The sequence below is a fragment of the Equus asinus genome, chromosome 2, assembly GCF_041296235.1.
Source record: "Equus asinus isolate D_3611 breed Donkey chromosome 2, EquAss-T2T_v2, whole genome shotgun sequence".
Taxonomy (NCBI): Eukaryota; Metazoa; Chordata; class Mammalia; order Perissodactyla; family Equidae; genus Equus; species Equus asinus.
The window spans coordinates 5,481,426-5,497,103 of record NC_091791.1 but is presented as its reverse complement, the minus strand read 5'-3'; the positions used below and the strand labels follow the sequence as shown (position 1 = coordinate 5,497,103).

At 51.6% G+C, this 15,678-nt stretch overlaps 1 protein-coding gene across 13 annotated transcripts in view; it reads left to right on the top strand.

The window, feature by feature from the left end:
* The window catches only part of PTPRE (protein tyrosine phosphatase receptor type E), a 172,782-nt gene that overhangs the window by 132,534 nt on the left and 24,570 nt on the right, over positions 1–15,678 (top strand). For 10 of the 13 annotated variants that reach the window (XM_014832534.3, XM_070480974.1, XM_070480968.1 and 7 more), the window contains 6 exons: positions 987–1,086; positions 1,354–1,427; positions 3,126–3,262; positions 8,772–8,862; positions 13,185–13,261; positions 13,948–13,984. In XM_014832534.3, coding sequence (XP_014688020.1) covers positions 987–1,086; positions 1,354–1,427; positions 3,126–3,262; positions 8,772–8,862; positions 13,185–13,261; positions 13,948–13,984 — 516 coding nt within the window. Of the gene's footprint in view, positions 1–423; positions 640–986; positions 1,087–1,115; positions 1,277–1,353; positions 1,428–3,125; positions 3,263–8,771; positions 8,863–13,184; positions 13,262–13,947; positions 13,985–15,678 lie in introns of those variants that run through there. The other 3 variants (XM_070481000.1, XM_070480994.1, XM_014832535.3) reach the window with 3 other exon arrangements.

Here is a 15,678-nt window from a genome sequence, read left to right as displayed (position 1 = left end):
TATATGGGGAAGGGGTGTGAGGGAGACTGCAGGGCTGCAGAGCCCCCACTGGGCTCAGGGGCCGAGGCTGTGCGCAGTGAACTCAAAGCAATGAAAGCCCAGTGGTTGCTTTTGAGGGGCTTCCACTGAACTGGAAAGAAGGTAGTCACCCGGAGGGCCCATTCACTTCAGGAGAGCACGTCTGTGCTTCACATATAGAGCCCCTCTGGGATCCACAGCAGGGGAGCCCAGTAGGCTTCATGGAGGAGGAGGCCTTTGAAGTACTCCTTGGGGAGTGAGGGCAATTTGGCGAGGACAGGGCAGCATGGCAGTATGGGGAGGCAGGAGTTAAGTCAGAACATGGGGGGAGGGAGTGGGGTCTGAGAGTGGCTGCCAGGCCACCAGAGCCCCTCGGAATTTGGGCTTATGGAGCAGGTCCTGGGTAACCACAAGGGGGCTGTGCTGGGTCCAGGAATGTGGCACCTTCAGGTTGAGGAAGCTCAACCTGGCAGGTGAGAAGGACAGATGAAAGAAGAGTGAGGCGGGTGCCTGAGGACCAGCTTTCCTCTGGGCGAGTGGGATCCGGAGTGACTGCAGGCCTCACCCCAGCCCGGGGCCCTGGGAGCTCCCCACACTGGTCCTGGGACAGAGCAACAGGGGGTCTGTACCTCCACTTCCCCATTTGGGGGGAGGCAGGCACCCTGGGACCCGGGAAGCAGGCCACGCGAGGGTCTGGGGGACTCCCCGTGGTGCCTTCACTGCCCCTGGCCCGGGGACCTCGGACAAGTCAGGGAAGAAGGGCTGATGAAGGAGTGACTTTGCAAACTGTAAAGTGAGGTTCTGGCGTGTGGGAAGAAGGGCTGACAGGCTGGAAGGGGAACTAATTTGTCAACTGTAAAGTGCAGTCTGGTGCTGGGAACCTTTCCTTGCCAAGACACCACTTGCCCCACCCTCAAGTCCTTGCCTCGTGCCTCGTGTCCTGACGGGGACCCGCTTCTGCCCCCCAGGCCCTCCGGACCCTAGGGCACCCCAGCCCCTGCTGGCCTGGCTGCTGCTGCCGCTGCTGCTCTTCCTGCTCTTTCTGCTCCTAGCCGCCTACTTCTTCAGGTAGGAGTGTCCGCCTGCTGACTTGCCCCGACCGGCTCGAATGAGGAAATGAGCACCCACGAGGCTGTGACTTCGGGGTGTAGGCTGGGGCGGCAGAGGGCGGCGGGTGGCGGGTGGCGGGGCTGAAGGCGGCAGGCGGCCAGCACGGCTCAGCCATGAGCAACAGGAGTAGCTTTTCCCGGCTCACCTGGTGGGTATGGTGGTCCAGGGGCTCTGGACTCTTGGAAACCTCCCTCTGCTGAAACCTAACGGGTCCGTGTCTCTAAGGTTCAGGAAGCAGAGGAAAGCAGTGGTCAGCGCCAACGACAAGAAGATGCCCAACGGGATCCTGGAAGAACAAGGTACAGAAGCCTCGGGGCGGAGGCTGGGAGGCTGTGTTCTCTCCTCACTCACACTGGGCTGTCCTCCTTTAGCATCTCAGTGTTCAGGAAATCCAGGGTCGGGGCTTCCATCTCGTTTTACCTGGTGTAATGCTGTCGTTTATAACCGTAGAATATCACCCTATCAAAACTTTTCTCATTTGCTCTCTGATGTGAAACAGATGCTTGAGACCTTTCAGTTTGTGGCTTTTTGGAGACACTGTTCATATCCTGTCGTTTCTACAGGGTTTTGACATAACAGATTTCAGTAAGTCCTTAAAATCATTCTAAGGGGAGACAGTCTGGTTCGTAGCCTGAAGTGCTCCCCAGGGGCCCTGGAATCGCACCGTTTTACGGTCGAGCTGAGAGGAGACCCCATCTGCTCACATGTTCGGTATTTAGGGAGGATCTGAGTCAGTTGGGGGCATTTCCAACCTTTCTTTTAGGTTCTAAGTTCAGTTACTAACTTGTAAATGCTACTTACAAAGCCATTGGTTTTCTTTCCTCACGTCGAGATGGCCGAGAAAGGTGTGTGAAGCAGAGGCTTTTAAAAATGTTTGTTCACACCAGTGACTACGGCTTCCTCTAGTCAGCTCGCTACCTAATTGTGCCATGGTTTGGGGGAATTAACAGTGCTGTCAGACTTCAGGCGGAATTGCAAAACCGACCCTGAAATAATAGAATGAATATGAGTCACACGGAGGACCGAGCCTGTGGACAGCAGTTTGGCAGTGCTTGGAGGACTGGGGACTCTTCTGGACGATCATGTGGCTTCCAGCGCCACCTTCCAGGCACCCTGTCCCACCCTGCACATTTCCACAGCCTGAATGGGAGGGAAGAGGGTGTGGCCCGTGAGGGGTGAGGCCCAGCCATGCTCTTCTGACGCTCTATCTCCTGGAGGAGTAAGCCCTGCAGGGAGCTCTTGGCAGAGCAGCTCTGCAGGTGGGGACCGGCCCTTTCGCAAGTGTGACAGCAAAGTTATCATGTTGACCTTGTCAAGAATATCAGCTTGTTCCCCAGGAAGAGAAGCACGTGCGAGTGATTTCTTTTTTTTTTTCACTCTGAATTTGTGGAAGCCATTTGTCCAGGAACTCCCTTGCAGCCCACCCTTCTCCTGTTCAACGTTTCCTTGCCTCCCCCGACTTCCCCCCCAAAAAAACGAGGATGATTTCACTTATTCCTCTTGGGCCTTATGGGGTTTGAGTAACCAGGACTATTTGTTACAAAGAAGACAAGGCTGAGGGAGACTCATATCCTAATTGATTCCCAGTCTGTTCCCAACTTGCATCCAGAAGCCTATAATTACTCTTCTCTCTTTCCAAAGCTGGAAACAGCTGGAGTGGGAAGCTGCCTGAATCTCTTAAGGAGCAGGGGCCAGGCCGGAGGGAAGGAGCGGCGGGTGGGGGGTGGGCGAGCTGGGAAGATGAGGCATCTGTGGTTTGCAAGAGGAGGTAACACGGCCAGAGGGATGCCCATCACTTACAATGAAGTGGGTGTGTTATAGGACACAGATCTTTTCATTCAGTTGCTCAGGGCCCTTTGGCTCCAGGCTACAGTATCTGAGAGGAGTATCCCCGACTCCAGCTGTGTCATTTCTCCAGAAATGTTGTCAGTCTGGTTAACGAATCACCCATCATGGAATATGGCCAAACGGCCCCCATGTTTCTTTTGATCTCACAGAGCAGCAAAGAGTCATGCTTCTCAGCAGGTCCCCCTCTGGGCCCAAGAAGTACTTTCCCATCCCCGTGGGGCACCTGGAGGAGGAGATCCGCGTCCGATCGGCCGATGACTGCAAGAGGTTCCGCGAGGAGTTCAATGTGAGTTGGGGGGACCCCCTTCGTCTTCATGTCATGTGGTAGAGAATTGGGAAACATAATGTTATATGTTTCAGGATAAGTTATCCCAAAGATTTAGAACTCTTGTGTCAGCGCACTGTCCCAAAAATGGGGGTCCAAGGACACCTGGTTTCCACTGCAATGCACCTTCACTAACACTCATTGGTCACTCATGAGACGGTTGAGTCTGATGTTCCCGAAGGCTTCTTCCCACTCGGACACACTGGGTGCCATGTTCTAAAGTCAAGGGTGACAGAAGCACTGTCATCTGTCATCTCAGTAAGAAGGAAGACCAGGGCCTGAGCAGACCACAGCGTGACAATTTCTCGTTGAAAGCAATGGAACCCCAAACCATCCATTTCTAGGCTTCTGAGAGCTGGAGCATCTCACTGCAGGGAGAAATGTCCCTCTTCTGAACCACCATCACAACAGCAATTAAACAGTTGCGGGGACACCTTGAGGGACAGCAGGTCTGCTTCTGACGGCCCTTGGTGTCTGCTGGGTCAGCGTAAGCGCAAGTATCTGCTGGTTTTAATCCTGCTCCTGCTGTTTTGGATGCATTACCCCCCTGAATTTAGCAACGGCAGCAGCTAAGACGGATTTAACCAACTGGGATGGTCCCCCTGGGAGCAAAGTGATTCTCTTAACTCTCGAGAAAGCATGCAAATCTATATTAATGACACCTCCCTTGTGTTAATTTTTAACTTAATGTCCTATGAATTGTGAACCCGATAGATGGATAGACAGACAGACAGACAAACAGATGTATGGATGGGTAGGGAGGCAAACAGACAGACACTGGAAAGTGTTGTCTTGGATTTTGCTGTTCAGTGTTTCTCCCTGATGGTGTTTTGAGTTTATTTTATGCATCTTCCTCATTTTGTACACATCACTGTGCCGAGTCTTGAGTTTGGAGAGGACGGTTTCCCGCGGGACAGCTGACTAGTCCTGCCCTGCCTGTTCCGCCCTGGCCCTGGCACGTCAGTCAGGCCCCTGAAAGCTGGCCTCCAGCTTCTGTGAAAGGGGCTGAGGAGGGGGCCTGTCTTAATGACTTTACAGCTCAAAAGTGAGGCTCAAACAGTGGACTTTGTCAATAGCAACGTGTTGTGCAATTGTTGTATCTAAAGACGGCGTGAATTCTGCTGCAGACATAACTTTTTGCACAGAAACAAAACCTGTGAGGGCACGGAGGGTGATGGCGCATTTCAACTGTACTTTGCTTTTTTGTTTTTTTTTTTTAGCACAAGTCTTGTCTGCCTTTATCTAGCTGCCTTTTAATTGTTTCCAAATGTGTCCCCTTTTTTGAGAAATTAGGTCATATTGAAAGACAGCTCCAAGCAGTATTGTTTTGCAATCTCTCATCCTGACAAGAGAAACTAATTCTCCATTTTCAAAATAGCTATCCAGGTTTTCAGTGACAAGACATTTTCCCCTCCCTGTTGTCCTATTTCACTTTGCACTTGTGTTTCTCCATGTGGAGAAGAGTGGAGCTCCAAGTCGGAACTGCTGGCTCTGTTGCCATGTCAAAAGTGAGGGCAGCTCCGAGGGAGCAGGGCCAGGAGTGGGGTCAGCCAGGTGAGGCGCTGGCCCCAGGTGCAAAATTTAAGGGGACACCAAAACACTCAGTCGTCAGGGTAAATAATACTTTGATGCAACATTTAAAAATATCAAAATGAACGCAAGAAGTCCATGCACAATGACAAATAAAGATAAGATCACTATGACTGAGTTTTCCGCTTGCCTCAGGCTCCAACATGGCTTCTCACCACACTGTTACGGGTCCTAAGTTTGAGATTTTGGTCATCATGGATTTTTTGCATTAATTCTGATTTTTTATTTAATGTGGTGTTCAAATAGCATTTTATCTTGACTCCTGAGTTTTGGAGTACCCCTTTCAATTTTGCACCCAGAACAAGTGCCTCATTCCCCTCGCCGTGCCCTGCCTTCCCAGGTGCCCACTGGAGTCCCTTGGCTCCATGAAGGGTGGGTAGAGGTATGGCGTGATGGAGAGCAGTGGGCTCCACTCTAGCAGCCTGGAGCCTGGTCCTGGCTCCGCGGCATGGTAGGCAAGCTGCTTGTTACTTTCTGGACCCCAGTTTGTTTCTCTCTCAAGCAAGGGGCAGCTGTGTCCCAAGTCACCTCTGTGGGGCATCCCTATTCTAAGAGCATTGGAGCTGCCAGGACCAGCCCATTCTTGGCCCCAAAGATGGACACACTTGAGATAGGCCCTCACTCCTCTTCTTTCTCTTTTCTCGCCCACTGCCCTGAGCAACTCTCCCAGAAACTGTGACAGGGAGACAGATGGGTCTCAAAGTAGTCGATCCAAGTGAGCGTGGACATTTGTGTGTTGCCAATCAAAGCTGAGGTGAACTTGATGAGGATAAAGAGGGTTTGGTGCTGCGGTCGGATGATCAAGGCGTGAATGCGGGAGGCAGCCTGCCTGAGTGCCTGTCCCAGGTCCACGCTACCAGCCTGGAGGGCTCGGGCAACTTAACTTTGCCTCAGTTTCCTCATCTGTGAAGTGAGGGCACTCCCCGCCCCAATAGATTGTCATCACATGTGCAGGAGGTGAGGTCTGTGCCCAGCTTAGCCCAGTGTCTGCACAAGGGTCGTCCGGAGCTGCCGACATTTGCAGGAGGGCTTCTGTGAATGTCCCTTTTCGCAGTCTTCACCCTGCAGTGGTAGAACGCTGTCTTAGCAGAGTCCGTTCCCAGGTCCCTGATTAAATCCCTGCCAGTGAGTGCCATTCGGGCAAGGAAAATCCCCTCTCCAGCGAGATCTTCTCAGCCTCCGTCCTAGCAGTTTCCTTCAAGCCCAGTACCTGGACCCAACCCAGTCATAAATGTCGCAGAAAACCATAGAGGAGGTGTCACCAGGAGAGGTCCCAGCACAATACACAAACCAGAACCGGCCCCTGGAGCTTGCTGGACCTGCCTACCCCTGACTCCTTGTCTATTTTTTTAATTTTGCTGCTGCCTGCCCAGCACAGCGAGGAGGGGAGGGAAGGGAGCAAGGCTCACGTGTGCACTCATTAAAATGAAATCTCACCTCGGACAAAAAAATAAACCTTCTTCAGCCAATTTATGTAATCAGACAACCAATCACAGGGTATTTATCTACCACTTATTAAATGCATGGCTCATGGGGCATTGCAGGGTGACCCAGCTACAGCAGAGCCCTCCGCAGGTGCTGTCGCATTAGCCCTGAGCAGCTCAAAGGTGTGAGTCCCCGGGTAGATTGACAGCAGGAGAAAGTGCTGGGCCAGCTCCGTGCAGCCAGTTGTTCTGTGTGCTTGCATATAGGCTCTAGGTCTGATGCACAGAGCACTTTGCTGGCCTCATCCTGAGCAACGCTCTGAGCAGCCCACAGGGCTGGGTATTGACCCCCCATCTCCATATTCCAGATCTCGAGCAGCTGGTGGGGCCACGCAATAGGCAGGTGTCAGAGCCAGGTCCATCCTCGATACTCAGACCCCTACAGCCATGCCACCCTCCACACCACAGCACCTCACCTTCCAAGGAAGAGTGGGGCTTCTTGGGGTTTTTTTTTTAAATTTGTTATTTTTAATAGACTTTATTTTTTATTTTAGAGCAACTTTAGGTTTATGGAAAAGTTACGCAGAAAGCACAGAGTTTCCATAGACCCCATCTCTCCGTGCACTGTTTCCCGGATTATTAGCATTCATGTGCTCCATTTTTTATAACTGGTGAATTGATATTGATACATTATTACTAACTCAAGCCCAGAGTCAGAGTTCCAGTGTTGTACATTCTATGGGTTTTGGGTTTTGACAAATGCATGAGGTCATGCATCCACCATTACTGTATCATGCCTCATTTTTATTTTCAGGACTGGGGTTAAAAAAGCTTTTGAGGGTGGAAAAAGAGAAGGCCCTATAATGTTATCACCAATTTCATGTTTAGGTTAACTCAAGGTCAGTGTTAACACAGCTCTAATGAAGAATGGAGAACTTGAGGAGGAGGAGGTGCTGGTCTGGTGGAGAACTGCCCATCAGCCTTGCCAAGGTGCCCACCAGGCTATCTTCCACACCGGCCTCTACCTGTGGCCATCGGGTTTGGTGGCCCCAAAGCAGAGGAAAGAGAGCACCCGTTGGCAGGGGCTGAGTCTGTGATGGAGCAGTGCCCCACCCGGGATGGGAGCTCTGGGCACCCGTGGGCAGTAGGTCTGATGGGCCTGACTTGTGGCGTGACCAAGCCCAGGGCCTGGGCTTTGACCCCAGGGTGCACTGCAAGGCCTGTGCCTGTCTCCTGGGCACTTACAGGGCACACATGGAGGCCCTTGCTTTTCTGCCCACTGGAAGAAGTGGGCACCCTCCTCGTGGTCCAGGTGCCAGCTCGGGCCAGGCTGTGGGTTCCCACCCAGTGTCTACCACTTGCTAACCAGGTGAATGTGGACAAATTTGCAACCACTGGGGGTTCGGTGTCCTTATCTATAAAACGGGTGATCCTAGTGTCGCCTAATAATAGGTGAGCTGTGAAGGCCGAGCAGGTGACCCAGCTCCCCCCACAGTGCCTGGCACATCATACACACTCGATAAATATTAATACTATTGACTTGAATTCTGGTGGCCCCCGGTCCAGCCAATGGTCAGGTTGAATGTTAAAGGATGTGACTTGGGGTTCAAAAGGCTCTTTCCCACTGTGTGCAGCGAGGAGCTCACCTGAGTGCAGAGGGGGTCCCAGCAGTGAGCAAACGCAGGAGGACAGCTGGAGCCAACAAGAATTGAGGGTCTCCAAGTGGTGGAAAGAGCTAGAAGTCAGGACACTTGAGTTGACGGCCACTGTGATGCACATCAGATATAGGGTCCCTGCAGAGCTTCAACTTCCTCATCCGAGACAAAAGGAGGAGTCCTTGAAGCGCTTCTCAAACTCAGTGTGCATGCAGGTCCCCTGGGGACCTCAGTAAATGCTCTGCTGATCTGGGGTGGGGCTAAGGGTCTGCATTCTCAGCCCCCCCCCAGCTATGCCTGTGCTGGGCCACAGAGCGCTCTTTGAGACTGCAGCAAGGGGAGGACCATGTGAAGATCCTTTCTCCCTCATCCCCCCACAAAGTCACAGTCCCCCTTTCTAACTCCTCCCACAGGTATCCTTGCTCCTCCCATCTCCTGTCAGAGCTCTGTCGTATTTGTGGAGTGCCTGCTCTGGACCATGACCACTGGGCCCCCTGGGGTTTGGTGGCAATGCTTTGGCCAGTCCCTGCCTTCATGCAGCTTAGGGTCCAGTTATGGGGTCATCATTTTGTCCATCTCAGTTGACCCCACTACACAGGGTGCCCTGAGGGAAGGTGGGTCTGTGTCTCCGTCAGGTCTCTGCCCGGTGCCTGGCACAGCACCTGAGGCAGAGATGGCGATGGACAGGAGGTAGTTTGCTCAGAGACATGTTTTCTTAATGCCTGTGCTCAGTAGGGAAGCTGACACAAACGCCGCGTTTGGATTCATCACGTTTAATGCTAACTCTGCATTTTCTTCTAGTCTCTGCCATCTGGACACATACAAGGAACTTTTGAACAGGCCAATAAAGAAGAAAACAGAGAAAAAAACAGATATCCCAACATCCTTCCCAGTAAGATTTTCCTTTTTTGCACGATGGGTGGTGTTGTGACTAAACTCGCCATTCCTTTGCAGCTCCTGGTGACTGTGCCTGTCCAGGCAGCATGGCCTTCCAGTGCCCAGAGGAGATCAGGGACCTGTGTCTGCATAGCTGCTCAGCAGGTGCCCCTGGGAGCCTAGGCACCCGCCCCCACTTGGGGCTTGGAAAGCCTGTTTTATCATGGGTCTGGCGGCAAAGCCTGTGTCACCGTGGAGACCTGGGCTGCCCGGGGGCCAAGAGGGGTGCCGCCTGCACCAGCTGGCAGGGCATCTCCTGTTGGTTCCAATCCTGAGCCTCGGTCTAGGGCAGCTCGTGGCCCTGGGCATCTCCCTGTCTCAGACTCAGTTCTCTTGACCACCAGCAGCAAGTCCCCGGGACCAAGGACAGAAATGACAGAATAAAACCTGCAGGGCTTTGGCAGCTTTGCAGGAAGGCTTAGAATCAACCTGATGTTAACCCCAACAGCTAAAGGTGGCCATAGGCTGGGGAGTATGGGCGCCAGGGAGGTGGCAGGGCCAGGGAGGTGGCAGGTCAGGGAGGTGGCAAGGCCAGGGAGGTGGCAAGGCCAGGGAGGTGGCAGGTCAGGGAGGTGGGAGGTCTGGGAGCAGACAGATCTGTCCAGGGGCACCACTGGATGGGCTGTGTCCTGGGGGCAGCTTTCACAGCCTGCTGGCACCAAGACAAACCTGCAGAGTTCCAAGCTGCCTTTGTAAATCTGGCCCAGGGAGGGTTGGACATCCTTCGTCCAGCCTGACCCTTCCTGTCAGCTTTGCCCATCAGGCTGACAGAATGGCAGCCTAGGAAGGCTCCACTCAGTTCAGGTTTGAATCCTGAACCCGAGGCCTCCCTCCCAGGCAGGCAGGTCCTCCTGTGCTGCGGGCCTCAGCAGGTAAGCTCTCGGTTGCATTTTTAGAATTAGAATCGAGTCCATCTGCTCATAGTAAGAGAAGACTGGCCAATTTGTGTGGTCTCTGGATTTTCAGCACTCGATAGAAATAATTCTTTCCAATTTTGCCTGCATTCATGGGATGTATATGTGGTTTTGCAGAGCCCACTGTGAGCCTGTGATCCAACTAAAACTAGAGAAATGAAGCCCATATCTTTCCTCCAGCACGTATGTGGAGAGGCACCAAGGGAGGAGCAGGGGGCAGGTCAGGAAGCTGCTGTAGTCATGCAGCTGAGCGTAAGGGTGGCTTGGACCACGGTTAGATTCTGGACACACTGGGAAGGTCGAGCCTGGAGGATTTGCTGCCAGCTTGCCTGTGGGTTATCAGAGAAAGGGACGACACAAGGTAGGTGGCTCGAGCAGCTCAAAAGAAAAAAAAACCATGGCAGGAGGTTTGGAATCTTTGGAATAATTTGCACCAAATAAAAATCAGGATATTTATAAATTAATATCTATTATTAGTTTAATTAATTAGTTTATGCATTGACCTGCCAAATGTTTTTTGAGGACCTACTCAGTGCCAAGCACTTTGCTGTGTTCCTTACCTGCATTTCTCTCTTAATCACTAAACCAGTTATCTTTAAAGGTAATATTTACATTGTTAATTAAGAGTATTTTTGGTGGAAACTCCATGGCAGCAGAATTAATGACCAGATGTAGCAATTACCTGCACTCCCCCCTCCTCCCAGATGTTATGGCCCAGGTTGGGCACTGCCTCCCTGGAGGGTCACCAGCCTGGAACAGCAGGGCCAGCCTCCTGCACATCTTCTCCAAGTCGTGTTCTCTGGCTTGTGCTGTGGAAGTGAGCCTTTCTGCCAGGTACAAACTTGTTCCAGGATACAGAACAGGCCTTTCCAACCTCCCCCATAAATTCTCTCTCCCTCTACCCCAGGGTGAGGGTCCTGCCCAGCCCCTCCTGGCCCAGGAGCACTGTGCCAGAGGCAAGTGAGGTGCCAGCCGTCATCAGGGACAGGGGACTCTGCCAGGATGTGACGCATTTCACACTGGTGGGACGTTGGGTTTATGGAATGGTGGAATGGAGATGCTCAGGATGTGCCCGGGTTGGCCAACTGGGTGGCATCTGGCATTTGACATCAGCAGTACACAGACTGAAAGAGAGGCATGTCTGATTAAACCGAGCCATTGGCCAGAGATGCCGCGGCCCAACTGTGGGCCCAGGATGGGAGTGGGCTGCATCATGGGACCTCATGTAGATGGCACTTGGGTCTGCTCCCCACGCCCCAGGGCTGAAGGACCCTGCTCGGACTCAGGGTGGGGTTAGGGTCCACAGCAGCCCATGCGCCTTCGTTGCCTCTGCCCACCTTCCCCAGCCGAGACTGGCTGTAAATTTACCAGATTGATGAGACGCCCCTGGGCTGGTAGCCCAGTCATTGATGTGGCTCTAGGGAGCCCTGAGGACAGAGGTCAGGACGCCCCGTGTGTCCAAGAGGCTGGACAATGGAAAGGCTCCGTGGCCAGTGGCAAGAGAGCATCCTCTTTTCTGGAAGAACACCACCAGCTGATAATTTTAGGAAATAATGTTTTGAAAGTGAAGTGTGACTTTTTAAAATAAAAAGACAGGAAGCTCTTAGAAACTGCAAGATTCTAAATCTACCCAGAAGGCTATTTTTTACGCTCTGCTTTCTATAGCTGTCCTCAAAGTGTAAATTATTCCAAATCATTTTCAACTAGCTTGATGCATGCTCAGCCAGAGCTATTTCTGCCTCAGGGTTGTCAGCCCTGGGCAGGAGGGTCTGCCGGCCAAGTCCACGAAGACTGTACGTGTGGGGTTTCACACTGACTGCCCTGTGTGGGCCGTGACTGTCCCTGAGAGCCAGCAGCAGGACAGATCCGGCCCAGTGATATGATGCCCAGACAATGGGTGTCTGAGGTCACCAGCTGCCTTCCGGCTAGATGGGAGACAGCCGTGATCTGGGGTCTTTGTCCCAGGCCCACACCACAAACACACCCTCCTCAGTTAGTTTTAGTCTTGTGGGGACTTGGAGGGGACAACACAGGGACAAGGACACAGAATTATTCAAAAGTTAATGCAATAAATACATGTGAAGTCCCCACTGTACCCCAGCCTCTGTGCCCAGCAGAGTAAGTGCCCCCCGGAAGCAGCTGTGCCCTGGGTCCTGGGCTGAGTCTGGACAGCCCTCGGGTTTCTACTCCTGATGGGCGCCAGCGCCTGAGCACCAGCACGGAGACCAGGGCTGGCCACCACACCTTTAGGGGCCTGTGAAGCCATCTACTTTCTTTTAAAAGCAGAAAAAAGTATATACCTAATCCTTCCTGGATTACGTTCATCTTTGTACTAACATAGTTATAAAATAAAATTCTTAATATTTTTATAGAAGAAGGGGTCCATGAGGGCAGAAGTGACAAGGGCCCAAAAATGTCATAATGAGACCCTGGTTGAAACCTCCCCAAAGTATGCATACATATGCACACCCCACAAACACACACAGACACCACACACTCACACACAGAGTACACACACCACATTCACACCCCACAAACACACACAGACGCCACACACTCACACACAGAGTACACACACCACATTCACACCCCACAAACACACACAGACGCCATACACGCACACACATAACACACTGCACACACACACACCATATTCACACACTCACACAACCACACACACACACACACACACACACACACATGAGCAACTGCTGGTCAGTCCTCCCACTCTGGAAAACTGCTTGTACCACAAGCCAAAATCTTCAGAGCAAGTGGCCCATTATGCCCAGTCCAGGCTTGTGTGAGTCCTGCCTACCATCCAGCTATGGGGCAGTCCTAAAGATGAGGACGGGGTCGGAGACCCAGGACCCTAATGTGCACCTGTCCCCAAGTCTGGACAGCCCGGGAGAGTGGACTCCAGTTCATCTGTTCTGAGGTTCCCCTAAAGTGCACCTTCACTTTTCAACATTGGTGCCCAATCGGGGGTCCAGAGAACATGGTCATCACAGCGTAGGGTCCCAGCACATCCTGCTGTCCTCTTTCTAGTGATGATTCAGCAGGCCCCACTCCTGGACACTGAAATTCTCACCTCTGCTGTCGTCCCACCGGTTTTACTGAGCTCTCGTTTGGGGCCTGGCACCCTGCTCGATGCCAAGATACCGGGTGGGATAAAACAGATACATTCCCACCCTCCGATGCCAGGGGTCTCATGGGAATGTTTAAAGGAGCGTGTCTCTGCCTACGTGGTGGCCGGGGAAGACCTGGTTGTGACCTTTGTAGCATTTAGTACTGTATGTAGATGAGAGAAATCTCCAGAAGATGGGATTCCCTCCTCTAATGTTATGGGTTTGTTTGGTTTTTGCAGATGATCATTGCAGGGTGACTTTGAGCCAGCTGGATGGGACCCCCTGTTCAGACTACATTAATGCTTCATACATAGATGTAAGTCTGCCCTCCGCCCGGCCCCTGCCCAACGTGGAGCGTGTGCCTGGACCACTGGGGGGTTGAGTGAAACATAACCGGTGGGCGCTTTCTTCTCTGGGACCAGGATGTAAATTGTCACAACCTCCCTGGGCAGTTTGACTACAAGCACAGAGAGCATGAACGCCTCCAGGCCTTTTGAATTAGCAGCTATCTCCAGCCACTCATTTTCAGAAAACAGGGATAGGCACCAAGGATGTTCATTGCAGCATTATTTATGCTACTGACTGAACAGAACAGGAGGGAGCAGTTAAATAAGTTGTAGTAAAACCATATGCGAGGGATTGTTAAGAATCCATTTTAAATTGAACCTTAAAAGATCATTTAATATAAATTACAAAATTCTCATAAAAATATGATATAACAGAATTTGTACATATTTACCAATTAACAATAGATAAATGTCCGTGTGTCTGCTTGTGTGTGTGTCTGATAAGGTATTCACAGAAGAAAGATTGGAGAGGAGTATACAAAAATAGCATTTGTTATTTCTGAAATTACTGGTGAGTTTTCGTATGACTTTTTTCTGTGTTTTCCAAGTTCTCCATGATGAAGAGGTATTACTTTCCTAAAAACACCAAAAAAAAAAAAAATCCTTTCAGCCACGATAATTCTGAAAAATTATAAATCTGATTTTATTTTTCCAGGGTTACAAAGAGAAGAATAAATTCATAGCGGCTCAGGGTAAGGTTTTTATTAAGTTACTTTCAGAACATAGTTTTGGTAGAATGGCGCAATGGCTGTTTCCTTGTCTGATAGCAGCGATGCAGCGGATTTCTTTCAGCTTTCTGTGTGTGTGTCCTGCTACATTCACTTAGCCTCATCACAGTATATCCAGCCTTCCCCACAGCCCATGGGATGCAAAGATGTCCTGAATCTCACAGAGCCTTGGGAGAGGTTGTCTCATTGACCAGGGGCAGCACCTCTCCTAGAGCTGGGGAGGAAAGCAAATCTCCAGCCCCACCCCAGACGTGCCGTATCAGAATTAGCAGTTTAGCGAGCATTCCCGGGTCATTTTGCACATTAGAGTTTGGGAAGCAGCGTAGTGTGAGATGGTGAAGCTCATCCTACGAACACGGCTTCAAAAGAGCAGAAGAGTTGGAACCCCCAAGAGTATCTTTCCCCTCCTGTGGTCACGGCAGGCAGACAGGAGCGTGTGGGGCATCTGTCGTATACAAGTGTAGGTGTAACAGACATGTTGGACTTGCATGCACACCATGTGCATGTGTAGACAGACAAACAGACGCATAACCATTTGCACACCGGCATGATTCAAACTCAGGGCACCCCGTGGTCCAACAGTCGGCCATTCCGGAGGGTTGCCACTTGCATTAGATAACTCCGAATTTCTCTCAGCTGCTGAGCTCCACGTGCTTCCCAAGTTGTTGGTATTTTGGGGGGAGGGGAAGTGAGTAGCTTTTCAGATGCGGCCATAACGATGAGGATGCTCTAGACATGAAAGCATGCCCTTAACCTTGCATATAATCACCTTGTGTTTTTGAGTACCTTCAATCCAGCGTATCATCCATCACCCAGAGGCTGTCATCCCCAGGACTTGGTGCTGGGGCACTCAGGCATCAGTGGCCCTAAAACTAGGTTTCCCAGGTTTCCTCACTCTTAGGCAAGAGTCTCCAGAGCAATGAGTCCTAAAATTCAGTGTACATCAAAATCACCTGGGAGCTTGTTAAAAATGCAGATTCCCTGAGTGACAGGGAGATGCACATGCACATGCACCCAGTACATCAGGAATGAACTGTAAATGTCAGAAAACCTGGCAAACATTAGCTGACACAAATAGAAGCATCTTCTTCTCTCTTGTAAGCAGACATCCAGAGGAAAGCACCCCAGGGCTCGGGCAGCAGCTCAAGGGAAAGGGACCTCTTTATCTTTCTGTTCCACCCTCCTTAGCATGTTGCTGTCATCCTCAGGGCCACAAAATGGCTGCTGCACCTCCAGGCACTGTGCCTGTATTCAGGCAGCAAGGAGAGCAAAGGGCAGAGGAATTTCTTCCAGGGACACTTTATCTTTTGTTCAGATCCCCTCCCCAGGGACCTTAGCCCACATCTCACTGGACAGCAAGGAACTATCACTATCTATCTGCAAGGGCAGCTGAGAGACAGACCGTTACAGAGGGAAGGGGGTTAGATGTGGAGCGGGAGGCGGTCAGCCTGCACTCGGTGCCTGTCTGTCACACACACAGGCACAGACACACATGTCCATTCTGATTCAGCAGTTCTGGAGCGGGGTCATATTCTGAGGCTTTCCCAAGCCCCTGAGTGACCAGAGACCACTCTGACACACAGCTTTAGACCCGGCTCCCGTCCGAACACCCCTTTATTGCCTGTGAATATAATCGCCCGACTGGGTCCAGTTCTTTA